General features: G+C 43.1%; 1 protein-coding gene across 1 annotated transcript in view; it reads right to left on the minus strand.

Moving 5' to 3' along the window:
• Window positions 1-22,029, minus strand: part of EPS8L1 (EPS8 like 1) — a 107,751-nt gene that overhangs the window by 23,351 nt on the left and 62,371 nt on the right. Inside the window, exons 4-10 of the mRNA XM_044281699.1 lie at window positions 11,633-11,691; window positions 8,880-9,041; window positions 6,570-6,719; window positions 6,400-6,482; window positions 4,816-5,038; window positions 2,418-2,526; window positions 1,851-1,900 (exon numbers count right to left, since the gene is read on the minus strand). Coding sequence (XP_044137634.1) covers window positions 1,851-1,900; window positions 2,418-2,526; window positions 4,816-5,038; window positions 6,400-6,482; window positions 6,570-6,719; window positions 8,880-9,041; window positions 11,633-11,691 — 836 coding nt within the window. The remainder of the gene's footprint in view (window positions 1-1,850; window positions 1,901-2,417; window positions 2,527-4,815; window positions 5,039-6,399; window positions 6,483-6,569; window positions 6,720-8,879; window positions 9,042-11,632; window positions 11,692-22,029) is intronic.

Genomic DNA, 22,029 nt, shown 5'->3' on the forward strand with positions numbered 1-22,029 from the left:
TATACTAATAACAAAGAGGGGGACATTATATTAATAATAAAGAGGGGGACATTATATTAATAATAAAGGGGGGACATTATATATACTAATAATACAGAGGGGCCATTATATTAATAATAAAGAAGGGCCATTTTACTAAAAATACAGAGGGGGCCATTATACTAACAATAAAGAGGGGGGCATTATATATACTTATAATACAGAGGGGCTATTATAATAATAATAAAGAGGGGCTATTATAATAATAATACAGAGGGGGCCATTAATATTATTATTAACAATAATATTACAGATGGGGCCATAATAATATTAATACTACTACTACTACTAATAATAATAATGATAATACAGAGGGGCCATTAATATTATTAATAATAATAATAATAATAATAATAATACAGAGGGGGTCATTCTAATATACAGGGGGAATAATATTATGGGGGACAATCTGCCTGGCTCTAGCACAGAAATGGGGGGCAGCAGGATGACAGTGTTGAGACACCATGAAGGAGAGGATGATAGTAAAGTGAAGAATCTAAAAAAAATTCTGTGAAACTCTGCAGAGACGAGAAGCGGCTGAAAGAAGGTATCATGGTGGTCTTATCTCCGAATGAAGACATTGAGGAAAGAGTCTACATCACAGGAGATGTCACTGGATGTAACAGGTGTGGTGCTGTATTCTACTGTATATTTAATAGCGATGTATGTTATGTCCATCCAAATATCTGTTTTATACTGGGTTGGGGGGGTGGATATAGAATTTGGCCCATATTGCCGCAGACCGGCCCCAGACTTCAGGTCACACTGTGTGTGTTCTGAATTCTGGGTCCTCACACCCATCTACTACATTATCTGTACTCAGAGTGTGTTATCTGTAGAGTTACGTAGGACTGCAAGTGATCTACTACATTATCTGTTAAAAGGGGCGTGACCCCAGGCTTGGGAAGGGCGCAATTTTTGGCTTGCCCCGGGTGCTGGCAACCCATGCTACTACACTGCCTATCAGTGATTGACAGTCTTCCCTCTATGACTGTGTATACAAAGATAGCTGTCAATCACTGATAGCTCTGCCTCCTGGACTTCAAAGCCCTGAATGAGAGGGGAAATGTATAAATTACACATTTTACTGAATCTTTTCCATAAAACTATACATCAGTCTGCTCAGCTCCTCCAGCTCTATAACATGCTGTTTGCAGCTCAGACATCATGTTCAGTGTGGCAGGTTCCCTTTAAACATCAAACCTGGAAATGTGGAAATTAATTAGGAAAATCTGGAAGATATTCTCCAGCATCTAAAAAATCTTTCAGACATCTAGTGGAGAAAACTCCTCCCAAAGTGAATATTTTCCATTTGTAGTATTTTTTTTTTAGATTTGGTCTAGGCAGGTTTTAAAAATAAATGGCTCACTGAGCTTACAAAAAAGTTTTGATACGTCATAGCGACATATCAAAAGGTTCTGAGACCCCCACCCATCACCGGAACAAGGAGATGGAAGGACTTGTAGATCATGCGTGTCATGTGTCACTATGATATATTAAAAGTAATTTGAAAGCTCAGTGATGCTTTAGGATAGTCTGCAGATATGAGATCAATGGGGGGTCTGACTCCTGGCACCCCAATTGATCAGCTATTTGAAGGTGCCGTAGCCCTAGCAAGAGCACTGAGGTCTCTTCATTCTTTCCATTGGTCCTGAACACACAAGTCCATACTTCTCGTAGTGGCTGTGCTTAGTATTGCAGCCCAGTCTTCTGCTCGGTGGAAAAGCTCTACAGTTGCAAAAAGGACTTCTGTCGCTTGTCTATGTAATGTCTATTGTTCATTTAAAAACTTTTACACATTTGACACTCACCACTTCCCGTCCAGCTCTGATGGCCATTGGGTCTTGGATGACTTCATCAACTGTAAGAACATTAATGGTAGCAATATGTTTAGTACATGTGCGTATTGATACATGGAAATGCTGCATGTTTTTTAATGTCCATTCATCCAGATAAGGCTACTTTCACACTAGCGTTTGTGCTGGATCCGGCAGGGTTCAGCAAAAACACTTCCGTTACTGATAATACAACCGTCTGCATCCGTTATGAACGGATCCGGTTGTATTATCTTTAACATACCCAAGACGGATCCGTCATGAACTCCATTGAAAGTCAATAGTGGACGGATCCGTTTTGTATTGTGGCAGATTGTGAAAGAGAAAATGTTGCGGCTTGCTCTCCAATCTGGGAACGCAAATAAACGTAACGGAATGCATTTTGGAGCATTCCGTTCTGTTCAGTTACATTTTGTCCCCATTGACAATGAATAGAGACAAAACGGAAGCGTTTTTTTCCGGTATTAAGCCCTTATGACGGATCTCAATAGTGGAAAACTAAAACGGTAGTGTGAAAGTAGCCTTATACTTGTGGTGACTTACCAACTGTCTGTCCGCCTGAGCTACTTTTCTGTTGCATTTGTGGGCTGCCAGAATTCTGTGGGACGTGTAATTCCTTCTCAGGTCGTATCACTTGACTATAGATAGATTCCTAGGCACACAATGTAAAAAAAAATCACTATGTGAAATACAAGGGAAGCTGAGAAAATGTGCTTCAGCGACGTTTCATTAACAGGTCTGTAGCGATATCACCGCTATGGTGTGTAGTGATGTTAGCCTATCACTATAGACTATAATAACAAGTTATAGACCTGTTTATATTGTATATATTTACATTATAATGTATCAACTTCTAGCCAACTTATCAAGGTTCTTCTTCACCTAAAGGGTTAAGTTTGAAGCCTCATCTCTGTAGCTGGAAGATAAACAGTTTTTTTAGGAACCCCTCCCCGACACTGGCACGTGCCTCACCAACCCTTCCCATAGCTATGTTCCTAATCTAGCCCGGACCCTCCTACAGATATTCTGTTTTAAATGTATGAATCTTTGTGCTGTATAGCCCAATAGAAATGGCATGTCTGCTCTAGAGGCAGGCCTTACCTCTGCTATGGGGCCCAAAAAGTGAGGATCTCAGTGGCAATTTACTACTCCTTAAGTGCTGACCTCAAAATATGAAACTGGTGCTTGGGGAGGTATGCTTTGGCCCTGGCTCCTCCCTTCTTTCTTATCCCAATACGAATGGCATGTCTGCTGTATTGGCAGGCCTTTCTTTTGCTATGGGGCCCAAAAAGTGAAGATCTCAGTGCCATTTTACTACTCCTCAAGTGTTGACCTCAAAATTTGAAACTGCTGCTCGGGGGAGGTACAGTTTGGCCCTAGCCCCTCCCTTCTTTTCTTATTCCAATAAGAATGGAATGTCTACTCTAGAGGCAGGCCTTACCTCTGCTATGGGGCCCAAAAAGTTAGGATCTCAGTGCGATTTTACTACTTCTCATGCTGATCTCAAAATATAAAACTGGTGCTCGAAGGGAGGTACAGTTTGGCCTTGGCTCCTTGAAAACCCGAAGGCAAAATTTCCCGTGTGAACTAGCCTAGCCCTTGTACTGTGTGTATAGGTACAGTCAGTACATTATGCAGGTCAGGATAACTGAATGGTTTGTGACAAGGCCGCATTGATTGCACATTGGCTCTGGGCTTGCACCAACAAAATGTGGCAGGAACCACTCTGCAGACCTGAGTTATATATTTTAAATCATATGTTTCAATTTCTCACCAACTCTGCTGGCTATCATTGATTGGAAATATTCTTGTTTCCATGTCAAGGCTGAAAATCCATACAGAAATAAAATGCTTCAATGTATGCAGTTTAGGGCTCTTTCACACCTGCGTTATAGTCTTCCGGCATAGAGTTCCGTCGTCGGGGCTCTATGCCGGAAGAATACTGATCAGGATTTTCCTAATGCATTCTGAATGGACAGTCCGTCCTTCAGGATGCATCAGGATGTCTTCCGTTCCGGAACGGAACGTTTTTTGGCCGCAGCAAATAGCGCAGCATGCTGCGCTTTTTGCTCCGGCCAAAAATCCAGAACACTTGCCGCAAGGCCGGATCCGGAATGAATGCCCATTGAAAGGCATTGATCCGGATCCGGCCTTAAGCTAAACGTCGTTTCAGCGCATTGCCGGATACGACGTTTAGCTTTTTCTCAATGGTTACCATGGCTGCCGGGACGCTAAAGTCCTGGCAGCCATGGTAAAGTGTAGTGGGGAGCGGGGGAGCAGCATACTTACCATCCGTGCGGCTCCCGGGGCGCTCCAGAGTGACGTCAGGGCGCCCCAAGCGCATGGATCACGTGATCGCATGGACACGTCATCCATGCGCATGGGGCGCTCTGACGTCATTCTGGAGCGCCCCGGGAGCCGCACGGATGGTAAGTATGCTGCTCCCCCGCTCCCCGCTACTACTATGGCAACCAGGACTTTAATAGCGTCCTGGGTGCCATAGTAACACTGAAAGCATTTTGAAGACGGATCCGTCTTCAAATGCTTTCAGTTCACTTGCGTTTTTCCGGATCCGGCGTGTAATTCCGGCAAGTGGAGTACACGCCGGATCCGGACAACGCAAGTGTGAAAGAGGCCTAGACAAGCCCACCAGCTACAAAAATCTCTTGCCCTGATAATTTTCTACAATGTATCAGCGTCTTTAAAATCAGGCCAGAGTCCATGCTGTTTATCTGAGATTGTCTAGACTTTATATAACTGTATTAGCTGTGATGAGTGATAGATCAGTACAGTTTTATCCTATGGATATATAAAAAGCAAGCAGAGATATTGACATTGATGATAAATTGAAACATAATGTTGTTGAAAAAAAAAAGAAAAGAAAACTATATACGATATCAGAATCTGTATGGACATATCCAGTCAATATAAATCCAAATACCTGTGAGGACCTGCTTGACTCCTGGAACTGTGGAACTGGATTGATAGTGACTTGAGGGTTTAGTGGTTGGTCTGCAGGTTTTGTAATTCTGCGCTGTGATTCGCGCTCCAGGATCTCTGCTGGGCTGGCGTAGCGTGTCTGGGGCTGTTTCCATTGTCTATTAGGCACAAAGGAATCGGCGCTACTTGTGCTTTCCTGCTGACTTATCTTCTCCTGAGTGTTCCTTAAGAGATGGAAGATGCATACAAGAAGCTAAAGATTGATATCAAACAATCCAATAACAGCATTTCATTAAAAAATATGTTACGTAATAATAATAATAATAATATTTATTTAGAGCCACCATATTCCACATCGCTTTACAAATTTTTAACACTCCAGAGTGGTGTTACCACTTCTGCATCTTTCTACTGTCTTTATTGGTCTAATCTCATGTCATCTTATGCATTTATTCCAGCTCCTCCACACTGTGCATTTCTAATGTTTGTAACGGTTTATAACATGTAATATGCCTGGTTCACTAGCAGGTGCCAGCAAACACAGCAGAGCTGTACTTAGACAGAATGGAACTTACCATTCCATTCTAACCCCCTTCTGTAGGGAAGTGGGCTAGTCCTACTTCCTGCAGGAAGGGTGGGGACCAGTTAGAGTCAGTCTAGTTTACCCCCAGCTAGCAGAAGGGTGTGCAAGGGCACGTCTCTGCTGGACAAGCCCACGCCAGCCAGAGCACCCTAAGCTCTGCTGGCCATGGAGGTAAAAGCTTGAAGCCTCAGGAGCCAGGAGGAAAGTTCCCTGGCATAACCTAGCGTCAGACTATAAAGTGAAGTGCAGCATACAGAAGAAGCTGGGATATACAGCCAGCCCGTCAGTACAGCAGAGTCAGAGAGAAACAGATATAGCAGAGTGGAGTTTGCCTGCCAGTTTCATGCTAAAACCTGCTGGAACCAAGACAAAGCCTGTAAACCATTTTGGAGAACGTTTCTGCAAAGTAAAGCTGCCATTGAACTTCATCTCAAGGTCTGGACTCTAGTTATTCTTTTATCCCTCAAAAAGCCTGGGGTCCAGCCATATCCAGGTAGGAGCCCCGTGATACACAAAAAGATAAATTTTAGGATGCAACATACCACTCAGCATTCCTACACAAGAGACGCGCGTTATATAGAAGGCCCTAGGGGGAGGCGCCCATTGCAAATTCATGCCATAGATCCACCCTTTGAGTGGTTAAAAGGAACCAGTTTTGACTTTTTTTTAACTTTTATAGCCCAGAAACAGACATACCATATTTTTAACCTTTGTAGTTTCACAGGGCCCCAGTATGACAATCTGATTTAAAGGGTTGATCTATTATAAGATATTTTAGAACAAGGGCTCGGATACAGCTCTTGCACAGTGGCCCTCTGCTCTCTGCGCCTGCCCCTTCTGGAGCCCACAACTATTTGGCACTGCACCGAAAATAACGAGAACTACGACCAGTAAAGTATGAATACATTATACATCTCATGACATGACTCATAAACAGCTAAGAAAAGCATTGAGAAACGCCCTAAGGTAATATAGCTTAAATCTAATCCATTGATGTAATACCGTAGAACTGCTGATCTTTTTGAGTTATCTCCGGTTTTGGAATCGGACACAGCACTATTAATATCTTCACAAACCAACTCCACCTAGAAAACGTAAAAATAAATTATTGAGAGACTGCCTGCCTACACAGTAATCAGTTTAACATACCTTCCTGAATCCAAAGGCCTTACCCCAATATCATCACACTGAAAGAAGTGAACATCAGCTTTCGGTTGGTATCTTTCCTGGCATACTAGCACCAGCAGAGGTCGATGCCGATTTTCTGGGAGAAAAGTATCGCAACGTTGGATGGCAGAGACAGGAAACACTTCCAGCTCTTCCTGTACACATAAAGACAAAGAGAAATTACTATGATTTCGACATACATGTATAATTGTATATGCATCCCACAGTCGGTAGACAGGGTGATCTTTTAGGTGGAGGTCTTCCTTTGATAACATTTTTAAGTGTGAAAGGCCCTTCTGTGTACATTGTGATATGATCGCCTGACTTTAAAGGGCTGTTCCCACCTTTTTAGGTGAAAGCACATTCCCAGGATATGCTGTCAATGTACTGTATGATTGATGGCGGGGGTGGCGGTTTACCTATGGGAAAACCTCACCAGTCCCGAGAATGAAGGGGCTGCTTCGTAGACTAGCACTGAGACCCTTTTACTGTTTTTCCCTACTCAGTGGTGCCCCAGCCACTAGCTATGCAGAAACTGGCAACGTGGCCCCATCCACATAGATAGGATCGGCAAAGGTTCTCTGCAAGACAGGGTGGTTAAGAGCACTGCTTCGCTAGGAAAACTAGAAAGGGACACAGTGCTAAACGGGCTCAGCAGAATTTTTATTCTCAGGATTGAGAGGCGAACTACCACCAATCACAAAGCATTCACACTTCCGTAGTGTATTGCGATCCGCAATACACCCGGCTGGAACCCCCATAGAACTGCCTATTCTTGTCCGTGGAAAAGAATAGGACATGTTATTTTTTTTTTCCGGAGCTGCGGACCGGAGGATCGGCAGCGCAGTCCGGAAATGCGGATGCGGAGAGCACATAGTGTGCTCTCTACATCCATTCCTGCCCCATTGAGAATGAATGGGTCCGCACCTGTTCCGGATATTGTGGAACGGATGCGGACCCATTCCACGGACGTGTGAATGGACCCTTAAACTGCACTACTGAGAGTTTCTGATGATATGCCAGGTGCAGTGTTTTCATGGTGACCTTATGTCGGTTCACATCAGCATTTCACACATAAAGGGGGTCATTTATCAAGAATGGCATATTTTGCGCCAAAAACATACTAATGTTCCAAATCAAAAGTGGTTATTTGTTTCACCTCATATATCAAAAGGCGCAGGCCGCATGTAAAATGTGACTTTTTGAAATATCAACTTGATTATCCGCCTATTTCTCTTGATTTGCGTCATTTTAACACCAAGAGCACTAAAATGAGACATTTTACAACTGAAATGCGCCATTTAAGCCACCCTTGTCCAGATCACACTTCACTTACGACTTTTGAAAAATATTTGTGACTTTTGAAGCATATTTGCGACGTTTCCAGTGATAAATTGCGACTTTTGTCTAAGATGTTTTTGTTATTATTTTGTTTTTGTTGAATGACAATTGTCACGATAGGTAGGTAACCGGGGAAATAACCAAACACAGGAAAACAAATAGAACAAACAACTAGGCCCAAAAGCTAGGGAGAAAAGGGTTACCTCCTAGCGATCCCTAAAATCTTTCCATAAACTGCTGTGCCCATGTGCATACCCTTAGGGTTAATATGCACATGCCCTTGTGCCTAAACTTGAACACCCTGGGCAAACCCTAAGCAGGGAAAAGGGAAGAGGCAACCTGCTTCTTCAAACCAGGAGGAAGCAAGCGTCTCCCTAGAGGCCTAGATAAACACACAAAGGGAAATGAAGGAGAGGACTTATCTTGAACAGAGCAGGAGCAGACGATCCACCACAGATCAAGAGCTCCCAGGAAAGAACTATAACCCGCACAGGCCACTGGGGGGGGGGGGGGGATAAATATCCTCACTAACAATGAAACCCAGTACACCTGAGGGAAGGTGGATCCAGCTCAAACCCAAATCAAAACAAACACAGTATGTGTCTTTCTATTCAAGCCTAGACATATTAATGTGGATGGTAATTTGAATCCACATAAGAGCTTCATGACCACAGAGCAATGGTGGAGATATAGGGGTTCAATGGTAGCAGGATCACCCAGTTTCTAGTGCTTTAGGGAGCCCTGAAAGTGAACACCAATATTTTAAATGGCATGTGATGGATGTAGCCATGATTTTGAATTGGGTCCCAGAAACTTACACCACTGACCTGAGAAAACTGAGAATGGACATCTATGGAGTAGAATGGAAAAGATCAGAGGGAAGAGGGTATAGGGGCCAAGGATCACATAAAGTAAAAAGGGAAACTCGAAGGTGAATTGACTCAACTAATACAATCAAACACAGAATAATTCACCTTGGATTCCACATCTAGAAGTTTAACAGTAGAACTGTTGACTTGCAGAACCATCTCCTGGATCCATATTCTGCCTTTGTTATCCATTAGGTTAAGTTTCCGAATCGCATCTTCCACTGTGTGGACATCATCCTCTTCATCGATTGTGAAGGTCACCAAATGCTGAAAAGACATGCACACGAACATTAGATGTTTATAGTCCGCAAAATATGGATACCAGTCGTGTGCATTTCACATTTTGTGGAACAGACCAACTGGCCCCTAACAGAACAGTCCCATCCTTGACCGTAATGCGGACAATAATAGGACATGTTCTATTTTTTGCGGAACAGCGATGCGGACATACTGACACAGAATGCACAAAGATGCATTTCCATTTTTTTTCCAACCCCATTGAAATGAATACTTCCGCATACAGGCCCAAAAGAAACGGAAAGAAAAGATTTGTGTGCATCAGCCCTGAAGGTGTTGCCATGAGATTACCCTATGCTGTGACTTCCTGCTTGGAGAGGGGAGAGAAATATGTTCTAGTCATATGGCTGCTAGAAATAAAAATTCAATAGGACTGAGAGTAGTTTCCATACACATTACACACATGGGGTTTGTATTAAAATATTGAGAGGCCATTTCACATTCGTTTTGCTGATTCTGTGGAATATAGTTTTGGCAATAGGAATAAGCATACTGTATAATAGTTACATATGTATTAATAAGCAATTCTGTGGTAATCTGTGGTAAAAGTTTATATTCTATATTACAATACTGGGAACTTTCTCCAAGTTAGTGGCTTTCAGACAATCTCAACTGAACCCAACATTGACACTGGAAGATGAACGTAAATCTGAACTAATCACAAATTAATCTTGCGATTTTCTGCTAAAATGAAGACTCAGATGTAACATGTGTTGTCAGGATTTTCTTTATAGGTGCAGTAAAGTCCATCTTGCCTATTAGCTATAACTAGATTAGAATAATGCTTGCACAGCGCATGGTCAGGGATTTAGTGTTACGCTATGATGAAGCGATTAGCGGGTGTGCCAAGCATTACACAATGACTGATACTCGCATATCTGTATTGCTGTTGTTTTTTTGCAACATAAAATTACTCATTTTATATTTGCATTGCTGATTTGAAAAAAATATTAACTGGGTGAGGCAAAAAGAAAAAAAAAAGGTTTCTTAGGGACCGCCCTGAAGGCTATAGTTGTCCTTGACGTCATGCTCACCTACCACATAAACCTCACACCTGACCCACATGGAGACGTCTTCCAAATGTTTATGTAATGTTGTACATGATGAAAGTTCACAGTCTGCACTTATGTAAAAAGAAAACATCCTGGTCAAAGCAATGAGGGAGGAGGCCCAGCTGTAGCGTCTCCATGTGGCTGCAGTGAGCCAGGGGCTTGACGGGACATGGAATCCGTGGCCAGCTCAGGACGAACTACAAATCTGCTGCAGAAATTCAAGGGTCAGCCTTGGATGTCCGCTAGGGATTCCGCGGCAAATACACATTGCATTTTTCCAACATGTATTTTGTCATGTGAACATGGGCCTTATGTTGAGCATTTAGGGGGTCACTTACTAACCCGAAATACGCCAGGTCTAAAAAAGTGGGTGGGGAAGTTTACACAAGCAGGTTGACTGACAGCATGAAAGGGCTTTGTAGTAAAAGACTGAAACCCCTTTGGCACTGTTTAGAGATTTCTATTACTGGAAACGAGATAAAACATTATCGTACAAATAAATATCTCTTCATGTGGTGACAGATTCCAATCACAGAAATCTCTGAGCGGTGCCAAAGGGGTTTAGCTTTTTACCAAAACCTTTCATTCTTAAAATCAGTGGTAAGTCTAATGCACACGACCATATTTTGTTTCTGTGTCCGATCCGTTTTTTTGGCGGACAGGATGCGGACCCATTCATTTCAATTGGTCCGCATCAGTATGTCCGTTCCGTTGCGCCGCAAAAAAATAGTGCATGTCCTATATTTTTCTAGTTTGTGGACAAGGATAGGCATTATTACAATGGATCCGCAAAAAAAAGCGGATCCGCAAAAAAAAAAATAGTATGCCATCCGTTTTTTTTTTGCGGATCCGCAATTTGCGGACCACAAAACACATACGGTCGTGTGCATGTAGCTGTAGTCTGAGATCACAAGCCTGGATCCTATAGTGTATAGATCACACGCGCAGTACATCATGACCAAAAAAAGTGCATTTGTTTTTCTATTTTTAGTAACCTTAAAGAGGAGCTGTCACCTCTCCTGACATGCCTGTTTTAATAGCTACATGCATTCCCCACTATCTAATCAGTGCTGCCATTTTCAGACTGTGCAGGTACCCCCCCAACTGGTTACCTCCCCTCTGTACCCTTACTGCAGACTGCTAGCAAATATTCATAACTTCTAGTAGGAATAATAATGGAATGGCACAAGATAGAGGGATAAGAATAGATGCTCCAGAATGGTTATTACATGGGGAATGCATGAAGCTATTAAAACAGACATGTCAGGAGTGGTGACAGGTCCTCAAACCTGCACATTAAGAAGAATTTGTTGTTTGTTGATAATATCTGGTTTCATGTCAGATATGTGCCGCTTGTGTCAGAAGTGGCATTCAGCTGACAGGCTCTGTAATACCAAGGAGTCTTTCTGCCGTTTGTGACAGCTCATGCTGTGCAGTGTGAACAATGCAGTGTATGACTACTGTCTGTGGAAGAACTCTGCGCATACGTCCTTGGCGATTCACACTTACATTCACTTGGTACTGTGACACATCAGCCATGATGACATTTGAATATCTCTTCCTTTGTTCTGTGGACAAAATGAAAATTCAATTTATAAAAAAATCTAAAGAGGATTTCACCTAAAATCACATTATAACAGAAGTTATTAAAGGGGTTGTGTCACTTCGCCAAGTGGCATTTATCATGTAGATAAGATTAATACAAGCCACTTCCTAATGTATTGTGATTGTCCATCTTGCTTCCTTTGCTGACTAGATTCATTCTTCCATTTCAATGGTTATGACCACTCTGCAATCCATCAGCGGTGGCCTGACTATAGGAAAAAGTGCTGGCTTCTCTTGTGGCCAGAACCGTGGAAGCTCACATAGGTTGGTGCTTTTTTCTGTAGTGTACAAGCACGGCCTCCGCTGCTGGATTGAAGGGTGGTCGTAACCATGGAAACGATATCAAACTACTCTTTAATATGTCACCTGCAGATTGTTCTGCATTTTGATGGTGACAGGTTCCCTTTAATTCTATGGGGCCATGCACACAACAGTTTTTTCCCCCCAGATATTCCCTACACGTTTCAGTGTAGGTATCCATTTTTGCAGATTTTTATTTTTTGCAGACTAAAAATCGTGTATGTGCATGAGGCCTAAGACATTTAAATGGACAAAACCAGGAGTAGGTCTAAAACACTTTTCTCTGTAGGTTTATCTCCAAAATTTTGGCTTATGAATACAGATGTAGGTACTGACCAAATACTGTGTGAAAGCGGTCTAAGGGCTCATGGACACAAACGTATTTTTGTCCCTGTCCATTATGTTTTTTTTTGCGTCCCGTATCCGGAACCATTCACTTCCATGTGGCTGCAAAAAAACGTCCCCCCATTGACTTTCAATGTAAGTCAGGACGGATCTGTTTTGACTTGGACTTTTTTTCTTTTTAAAAAGAATAATGCAAACGTATCCATTCTGAACGGATACAGGCGTTTGCATTACCGGTGCGGATCCGTCTGTGCAGATAAAAGACAGATCCGCACCGAACGCCAGTGTGAAAGTAGCCTTACAGAGATACCAAGCAGACGTTTTATCCTGCAAGCTCCACATTCAAAGCAGAAGTACTCATTCCTGCCAATGATTGCCAAAACCTGCTGGGACCAAGAGACCAAAGATGTATACTGTTTGGATGCAAGTTATTTCAAGTAAAGAAATGTTTGAACTTCATCTAAAGGTCTGGACATAATTTCTTCTGCAAAGTTCCTCTATTACTCCTACTATCACTACACTTAAATTTATTGCAAGTGAGCCAGGAGTCCAGCCGTACCCAGGTAGGAGACACTGTGACACAACTACCACAAAATTATAGAGACATTACAGGCCATTACAGCACTCTGGCATTCCTAATCTGGGACGTGCGTTATAACACCTTGTAAGGGCCCTTGGATAGTACCCTGTGCATGCTGCAATTGGCGTAACGACAAATGCAGGATATATTATCCACCTGACCCGGTCACTGCACTAAAAGTGGCGTCAGCGAACCCGCTCCTGATCACTGCACACTCTGTCGCCACTGAAAAGGCGATGAAGCCAGAGCAAAGCTCGCATGAGAGCCGCTACCTCTTCAAAGTTGGACCCCTGCCGATCTGATATGTATGAATCAATATCTTTGCACTGCAGAACCCCTGTAAGTTCTGCAGTGCTCTGCTGCTAAGCATTTACGTTGCTTTTGCCCACCAATAAGATCTGACAACAGGAGCTCTCAGAAGGGATCATCCGATCAGATGGTGACCAGGAAAGGAACAACAGGAGATAGAAATGTAACAAAGACAACCCCTTTAAACAAGTTACTGCAATGCAAAATGAAGTCATATTCTACATAAATCTTTCTCAGAAGCGCCTTAGAGGAAAGTATTTATTGGACATTGCAGCTTGCTGTTCTTGAATGATATGAATAGACTCCACAACGGTGAAGGAGATCACTACAGAAACAATTCCCTAGAAACAAGAGCAAACACTGCATGAGACAGAACATATGGAGAGGCAGCAGGCCGCATACATAAGGTTGCACTCACATAGCGTCTTCGCCACATGTTTAGCATGTAAGGTTAGGAAAGCTCTCGACTGACCTGCTAAATGTGTCCATAGGTGTCCATTAGTCAGACACAATTCTATACAAGTGAATACAAGCCCTACACACAGCCTACTATCAGGGCGTTGCACTCTTGGATTTCTAATCCCCGAGAGTCAGAAATACCCAAGAGTCAGAAATAGATTGTTAGGAGGGGAACAGGGCCTTCAGCATCTGGTTCCCTTCCAACACACTCCTATCATCAAGATATGCCCTCATATGTATGTAATATTGGATTGTCCGGCCCAGGAGCTGTGGCCAGAGATAGGCTTGTGACTACCCCCTTTTTCTTCATCCATTAGAGCCCTGTCAACAGCGGCGGACTGGGAACTTAAAGAACTTAAAGGTCCTGGAAAAAATGCTAAAAGTGGCCCCGTTTTGCAGTCGGGTCAAAATTGATGGAAGGCAGGGCCAGCTATACTATATTGTGGCACATTATACCACCCCAACAGAGCCAAACACCACAGTCCATCACAAAATACTGCCAGCAGCACAAAATACATCTCCAGAAACTTCTACTGGTCAGCCTTGAGGAGGGCCCAGGCGGCTCCCTGGTCATCGGCCCACCAGGAAATTTCCCTGTAAGGTCTATGACCAATCTGCCCCTGCCTGTCTATTAAACAAGGAAGGTAGGTACTACAGTGGCGGAGCTTGGGTGCGCCAAAAAGCTATGGCAAACCCTTGTTGCACTGAAAACTGAGAGCCCTGCCAGGCACTATGCTTGGTCCAGTATGCAAAATCGTGCTGATAGTCGCACTTAATTTTTCAGAAATAAAACTCTTTATAAATCACCAAAAAAATTAGTAAAATGTCCTATGATTTTTTTTTTCTTGCAATGCCACTGCTGTGATGCATCGTCACCTAAATGTATGATATACTTATTGCAAGCAATTTTATAGCCCTGGTGCTCTCCAGCAGGTCTGATGAGCTTTCTAGAGTGCAATGAATTTCTTAAAAGCTTTGCTAGAACATGCTTTGTCATGAACCTTTTTAGGGAATTCTGAGTTAAAAGAAAGGGGTCCCCTGTTCAAGAACCTCATCACTTGATCATGCATCTAAATGGGCAATGTGTAATGCATGATTTCTCCTGTGGTGGCGCTGCATGAAAACGGAACACTTACTGCCAGGTTTCCTCACAGATGAAAGCAGATTGGGGGAGGTCTCACCAGGGGAGACACTTTGTGATTGGCTTCTTGTTGGTAGGGTTTGTCCAAAGGGAGGAACCTCTTTAAAGAAGATGCTTGGCATTTCTGGGGCAATGACGGTAAGTTGCGGTGTAGTGTACTGTAGTGAAGTGTAAATTTACAGTAATTGGGATATTTTTATATTTACAGTAAAATAGAAGCTGAACCAGTTTTCAGGAACAGGCAAGGCACATGGAGGATGTTCACCTGCTCAGCTACAAAGCTGAAACTAAAAGATGATGTAGACTGCCAAAAATGCTGCAGGTCGAGAATCGGCCAATTCTTGGAAGAGGGGGAATAAAGGCTGAAGGCTTTCTAAAAGGCAGTACTTTCAGTAAACAGCATTTCTCTTATTTATTTGCTACTAAAGTAAAAGTAAAACCAGATACAATCTTATTGAAGAAAAGCAACCGTGCATAGCAGGACAGGGTAAAACGAGGATCTGCTGCCAGTACAGCGGGCTCACCCAACATCCTCCCAGCCACAAGATGGCTGCTTTTCACCCTGTGGTCTGTATTTAAAGACTAATTGGGGAAGAGTTATCAAAACTGGTATAAAAGGAAACTTGCTTAGGCTACTTTCACACTAGCATTATAGTTTTCCAGTATTGATTCCCGTCATAGGGTCTCAATACCAGAAAAAAAACGCTTCAGTTTTATCCCCATTCATTGTCAATGGGGACAAAACTGAACTGAACAGAATGGAGTGCTCCAAACGGCATTCCGTTCCGTTTAGTTGCGTTCTCATACCGGAGAGCAAACCCCAACATATTGTAGTTCACTTTTCGTCCTGGGATGTGGAGCAAGACAGGTCCAGTATGACCCCCAATGCAAGTCAATTGGGACGGATCATTTTTTTCTGACACAATAGAAAAACGGATCCGTCCTCCATTGACTTTCAATGGAGTTCATGACGGATCCGTCTTGGGTATGTTAAAGATAATACAACCGGATTCGGTCATAACGGATGCAGATGGTTGTATTATCAGTAATGGAAGTGTTTTTGCTGAACCCTGCCGGATCCAGTAAAAACGCTAGTGTGAAAGTAGCCTTAGTTGCCCATAGCAGGTAATCAGGATCCACCTTACATTTTAAAAAGGAGCTCTGAAAAAGTAAAAGTGGAGTCTGTTTGGTTGCATCAAAGTCCCTAATATATATATTGCATGTCAGGGGTGGAGTTCGGGTGGAGAGTCGCACTTGAGCCATGGATTTTACAAGGGGACCAATACTATAAATGTGTGCAAGATAATTAGGCAGCTGGTTACTGATTTTCCATGGGGCCAAGGAGCCTTAAGTTATGATTCTGCTGTTGGTCGACTCTTAAAGGAGCTGTTGTAAGTCAGTCATATATGTCTACTATGTCTGTGAAGGTTGTCATTTATCCAGGTCATGGTATATCTGTAAAGAATAAATCAAGGATTTATTCTTTACAGATATATGTCTACTAGAACAAAGAGACAGAACCACCAGAGCTAAAAGTAGTTTTGTCAGTGTGAAGAAGCTTACGAGTGAATACCATGACCAGACTTAATGTCTATTAAAGGGGTTGTCTTACTTTAGCATTATGGCCACCGCTAGAGCGCAGATACAAAGTGGCCGAGATGGGAGCTGCTGCGCATGCGTGCCTATGCACGCTCCCACGGTCCTGGCCACTAGAGAGATCAAAGGTTTTTTCACCACTGATGGATTGTAGGGTGGTCATAACCAATGGAAAGTATATATTGTATAATGTGATGGAAAAACTTCCATCCCACTTTTTGGTGTAGAACAGGGATCCGCAACTGCAGTGTCCCACTACGTGACCGTGGGCACTGCAAACGTGTTTTTATCAATATCATGTGATATGCCTGCATTTTGTACTTCATCTCGTCATATTCTCCATGTCACAATGTGATTTTACATGCAAAGATCCTTTACACAGGCCTAGTCAGGGTGCACTACACTGGTTTCCCCACAAGACGGGTCAGTGTCAGTGTATATAAAGCTTAGCTCAGACTTAAGTTAGGCAAATCAGCTCAGGTCAATCCAGTTGAGAGTTCAGTCCAGTTCACTCATGAGCTTAGTCAGAAAGCAGCAGCAATGTAGCTGTATAGCTGGAGGGAGGCTTATTCACAGCCTCTCTGCTCTGTCCCTGACGGCTCCATAGCCCAGGGTTAAGGCCTGCAACTATTCTACGTAGAGGTGAGCAATCCACTACTATAGATCACTCCTCCGGGGTGACCAATGTCCAAGCTGCATTCAGCCAAGTATCTAAGGAATTATCACGTTTTATTCAAGACAAAGGATTAGCACTTGAGGGCTTACTAGGCACCTTTGTACCAGGTATAGGAGACAGCATAAGGCACCCACACCTCCAGTTCAAACTCTGAGGACAGTTAGGCCAACTGTCAGAACAGCATTGGAATAGAAGTTCAAGGATTTAGAAAAGCACCTTCAACCAAGGTTAGAATAAGGCCGGAGTTCTGACCAGTGTAAGACTTTCATATTTTATAAGCCTAGTCTGAGCAGTAACTTAATACATCCTGGATTTCATCCTTCCTGTCTCAGTCTCAAGTTCCTCCATTAACACTACAGTAAATGGTTGTACCTCCATACAAAAAGTACTGGCGTCACGACTACAAGGGACCTTGCCATAGGCACATCAATACAGACCCATCAAGGGCACCTCGAACCACCATCTGGCCTGTGTCCCTTGTACCAGAGTGTGCCCCAGAGAATCCTTGTGCCATTCTCCTTTTCACTTATGCGAGCCTGCCCAGGGACGACATAACTGTGAGTAACCAGAACTGTATTTACCTTGGCATACCGCACAACTTGGCACTCAAGCTGTTCAGAAACTACAACTCCCAGAATCCCCCCTTCACTTCTATGGGAGTTACAAGAACAGCCAAGTAAGTGTGCATGGTGATCCCTGATGTAGAATATAGTCTCCAAATAACACTACCATATAACGCCCAAATAACACTGCCCAACCAATAAACTAGTGAATGAGGTTGAATCATGTGCAGTTGCTTTTCCATAGGTAGAGAAAATACCTTAACGGTTGATGCACACGAACATGTGGCGCCCGTGCCGCACATTGGGGACCGCAAACTGCAGTCCCCAAATGCACAGGCACCGTCCGTGTGGCCCGCACTGATGGATGCAGACCCACTCAACTTGAATGGGTCTGTGATCCATCCGCACCAAAAAAAAATTGAGTATACTCAATTTTTTTGCAGTGCGGAGCCACGGACCGATTTGCAGCTAAACCACTCCGTAGTGCTTCTGTGGCCTTCCGCTCAGTATCTTCCAGATTGCAGACCCGTATATATGAATACTGTGATACAGTGCACACACAGCCAGTGTGCGTATATTGCCGTTCCGCTGTTAGTGGGCCGCAATACAGGCACTGCCGGCACAGGTTTGCTCTGTGTGCCAACTGCCAGGACCTTTGGCACCCCACTTTTTAACATTCCCTAAGAACAGTCACCAACCAGTGGCTGTCCAACTGTTAAGAGACTACACTCACCTAAAGAATTATTAGGAACACCTGTTCTATTTCTCATTAATTCGATTATCTAGTCAACCAATCACATGGCAGTTGCTTCAATGCATGTAGGGTTGTGGTCCTGGTCAAGACAATCTCCTGAACTCCAAACTGAATGTCAGAATGGGAAAGAAAGGTGATTTAAGCAATTTTGAGCGTGGCATGGTTGTTGGTGCCAGACGGGCCGGTCTGAGTATTTCACAATCTGCTCAGTTACTGGGATTTTCACGCACAACCATTTCTAGGGTTTACAAAGAATGGTGTGAAAAGGGAAAAACATCCAGTATGCGGCAGTCCTATGGTCGAAAATGCCTAGTTGATGCTAGAGGTCAGAGGAGAATGGGCCGACTGATTCAAGCTGATAGAAGAGCAACGTTGACTGAAATAACCACTCGTTAGAACCGAGGTATGCAGCAAAGCATTTGTGAAGGCACAACACGCACAACCTTGAGGCGGATGGGCTACAACAGCAGAAGACCCCACCGGGTACCACTCATCTCCACTACAAATAGGAAAAAGAGGCTACAATTTGCACGAGCTCACCAAAATTGGACTGTTGAAGACTGGAAAAATGGTTTCTTGAACATGACAATGAGTTCACTGTACTAAAATGGCCCCCACAGTCACCAGATCTAACCCAATAGAGCATCTTTGGGATGTGGTGGAACAGGAGCTTCGTGCCCTGGATGTGCATCCCTCAAATCTCCATCAACTGCAAGATGCTATCCTATCAATATGGGCCAACATTTCTAAAGAATGCTATCAGCACCTTGTTGAATCAATGCCACGTAGAATTGAGGCAGTTCTGAAGGCAAAAGGGGGTCCAACACCGTATTAGTATGGTGTTCCTAATAATTCTTTAGGTGAGTGTACAACTCTCAGCATGCTATGCTTAGTCGAAGGCATATACTTTTGTATTTGAGTCATAGCTAGCGAATGAGATAACAATATGGAGATAACAATATGGATAACATAGCATAATCGCAACAGAAAAACCAGTGGCAGATCAGTAATTGAATTAACCGCAGAAGACTAATCTTTTGTAGCAAAATGCCCCAAATACTCTCCAGATACACCTTCTACTCATCCACTCATCAATATATTTTTTACCTTTTCTATTGTTTTCTATGAAAAACCACCGTCACATCTGAAAGAAGTGACATGCCACTTCTGAAGCGGTTTTCAAATCAGCTCCTGAAAAAACATTAGATTCTTTACATAGAACTCAATGGGAAGCTGATAGTGCTAATTTGAATGTGGATTACGCAGCAGAAAACGCCAGAACATAGCCTATAGAACGGGAGTATCAGCATACAGGTCTGGCATGGCTCTATCAGCAGAGAGTTGGACCTTGCACTCTCAGCATCAAGCAGAACCTGCTGCCTGCCACCCAGGATCCCCCTCCCGCCAACCTAGAAGTCCATGCTCAAACAATAGGAGAGAGTTTTCTAACAATGTAATTAGGGAAAGGAATGTAAAATGGAGGTTTCCACCTACATTGCTCTGTAAACATCAAGCCCATTCCTTCAGGAACACACCTAAACCCACAGCATGCAAGCATTCAGTGTTGCCTACATCTCAGATATAGGCAGAGCCTGACTCATTCATTTGGCATATGTTCACATGTACTGGTGGCAAAACTGCAACTCCCAACATGTTCTGACAGCCTGCCAAAACACATAAGAACATGGTACTGGTGAAGGTGTGCAATTAAACACAGGCCGTACAGCCAAAATACACAGAATCAAAACTGTCTGAAATATACAGCAGGCCACCTGAGATATCTCAGGAGCTTCCGCTGCCAGTTTTACTGCTGTGTACAGGGTGCCAAAATTATCAGTCTGCTCATAATAATCTATATGGATCTATTACTAATAATGTGTTATACGTGGTTAAAAACATCTACATTTTTCTACCTATATCTCCAGCCTTCACCTTAATACCTTACTTACTATCCAGTATCCTCGAAGCAACTATGGCCACAACTACAATGTCACATCAAGATTCTTGTCATTTCCAATGGAAAGTCACACTGCCTTGTCTTTTTTGATATTTTTGGGTACAGTTTTGTTATTGTGACGCAGATTTTTCTGTACGGACACAATACATGTCTGACGGTGCTCATTCTGTGCGACACAACTAGAAGGCTGCAGCCCTGGGACAACGCCTTTCAGGGATAAGGTGTGCTACATGTACACAGGTTGTTTGAGTTTCTATTTTATATGCTGCCAACACCTACAATACTTTACTTTCAAGTGTGCAAGTGACATAGAGACCACTCACCTCCTAAGTGCAGCAGGAATAGGGCACCGATACCGCGCTTCCTATTATCTATATATTATAACATACACTTTGCTCAAACTACTATTGAGAGTAACATTGTTCCATGTCTATGTATATGTCAGTTTACTATGTACCTTAGTGCACAAGCACTTCTATGTACCTTGATTTTCTTTGATACTGACATTTGTACGACCTCATAATAAAATATTTTAAAAACTAAACTACTATTGAGAACACTCAACAATGCTGGGGTGCTGCTCCACTATGTCACCTCAATGCCTTCCTACGGGGGAGTGGATAAAATGATTAATTGTCCCAATTTTCTGCAGCAAAACTGGTAGTGGTTACATAATGTAGCAGAATTGGGACACGCCTGGATGTCCCGAATGTACAGTCATACAAGTGCACCTGTCTGGCTTCTACCACTTCATATACACATTACAGAGTGTGAGCCCCTACTGTCTATAGAGGATGTACCCCCTTAATTATTCCTATGTGAGATGAGTGTAGAATAAGATGAAATATCATTAATGTATAGGGTGGAGGAAGAAAGTACAAACATAGATGAAACCCCAATTCCATAAAACATGCATTCTCTATAGCCTGACCTTGCTATACATATATGGCTGAGATATATATATATATATATATATATATATATATAAAACAAATCTTCATTGAGTTCTTTACCTGGGCAGGCTGTGTATGATGTTGAATCCCACACACGACTGACTCCTCTTTCCTCCTTGTCAGGCGGCTGTAGAAGGACTACCTGCTTGTTGTCTGGCAGAACCAGTTTGTCTTGTGACTGGAGAAGAGGCCCAGCATTTGGCACCTTTCTAATGCATGATTACTCAAGCTTCAGATAAGTGCTCTTCATGGAGGATGTTTGCAAAAATGTCTTTACTGGTCTAGAGAGCAGATCTAACCCCACAGTTTATTACACTGTGTGTATTGTATGGATGGGAGCAATAGATTACTTAGTCTCCTCATCGGTGACCCAGACCCCCGCCGCTCACACCTTCATTACTTATCTGAATGACTGGTGTTTACTGGAAAGCCTCCTGAAGAAGCAATCCCCTATACAGTAGATTGCAGCCAAAGATACAGCAATGTTTAATTACATTCAAGGGTGCAGCTATAGGGGGAAAGAGGTGCACATGGGCCCAGGTCAATGAGGGGGCTCAGAGGCCCTTTGTTACAAGAGAAGTCCATGGTAGGTAGCGGCCCTGTTATGGATTTCACACTGGGGCCTAGGGCTTCAGGCTACTCCACAGATTGCATTATTTTATTTTAAA

Source organism: Bufo gargarizans, chromosome 2 (genome assembly GCF_014858855.1).
Source record: "Bufo gargarizans isolate SCDJY-AF-19 chromosome 2, ASM1485885v1, whole genome shotgun sequence".
Classification (NCBI taxonomy): domain Eukaryota; kingdom Metazoa; phylum Chordata; class Amphibia; order Anura; family Bufonidae; genus Bufo; species Bufo gargarizans.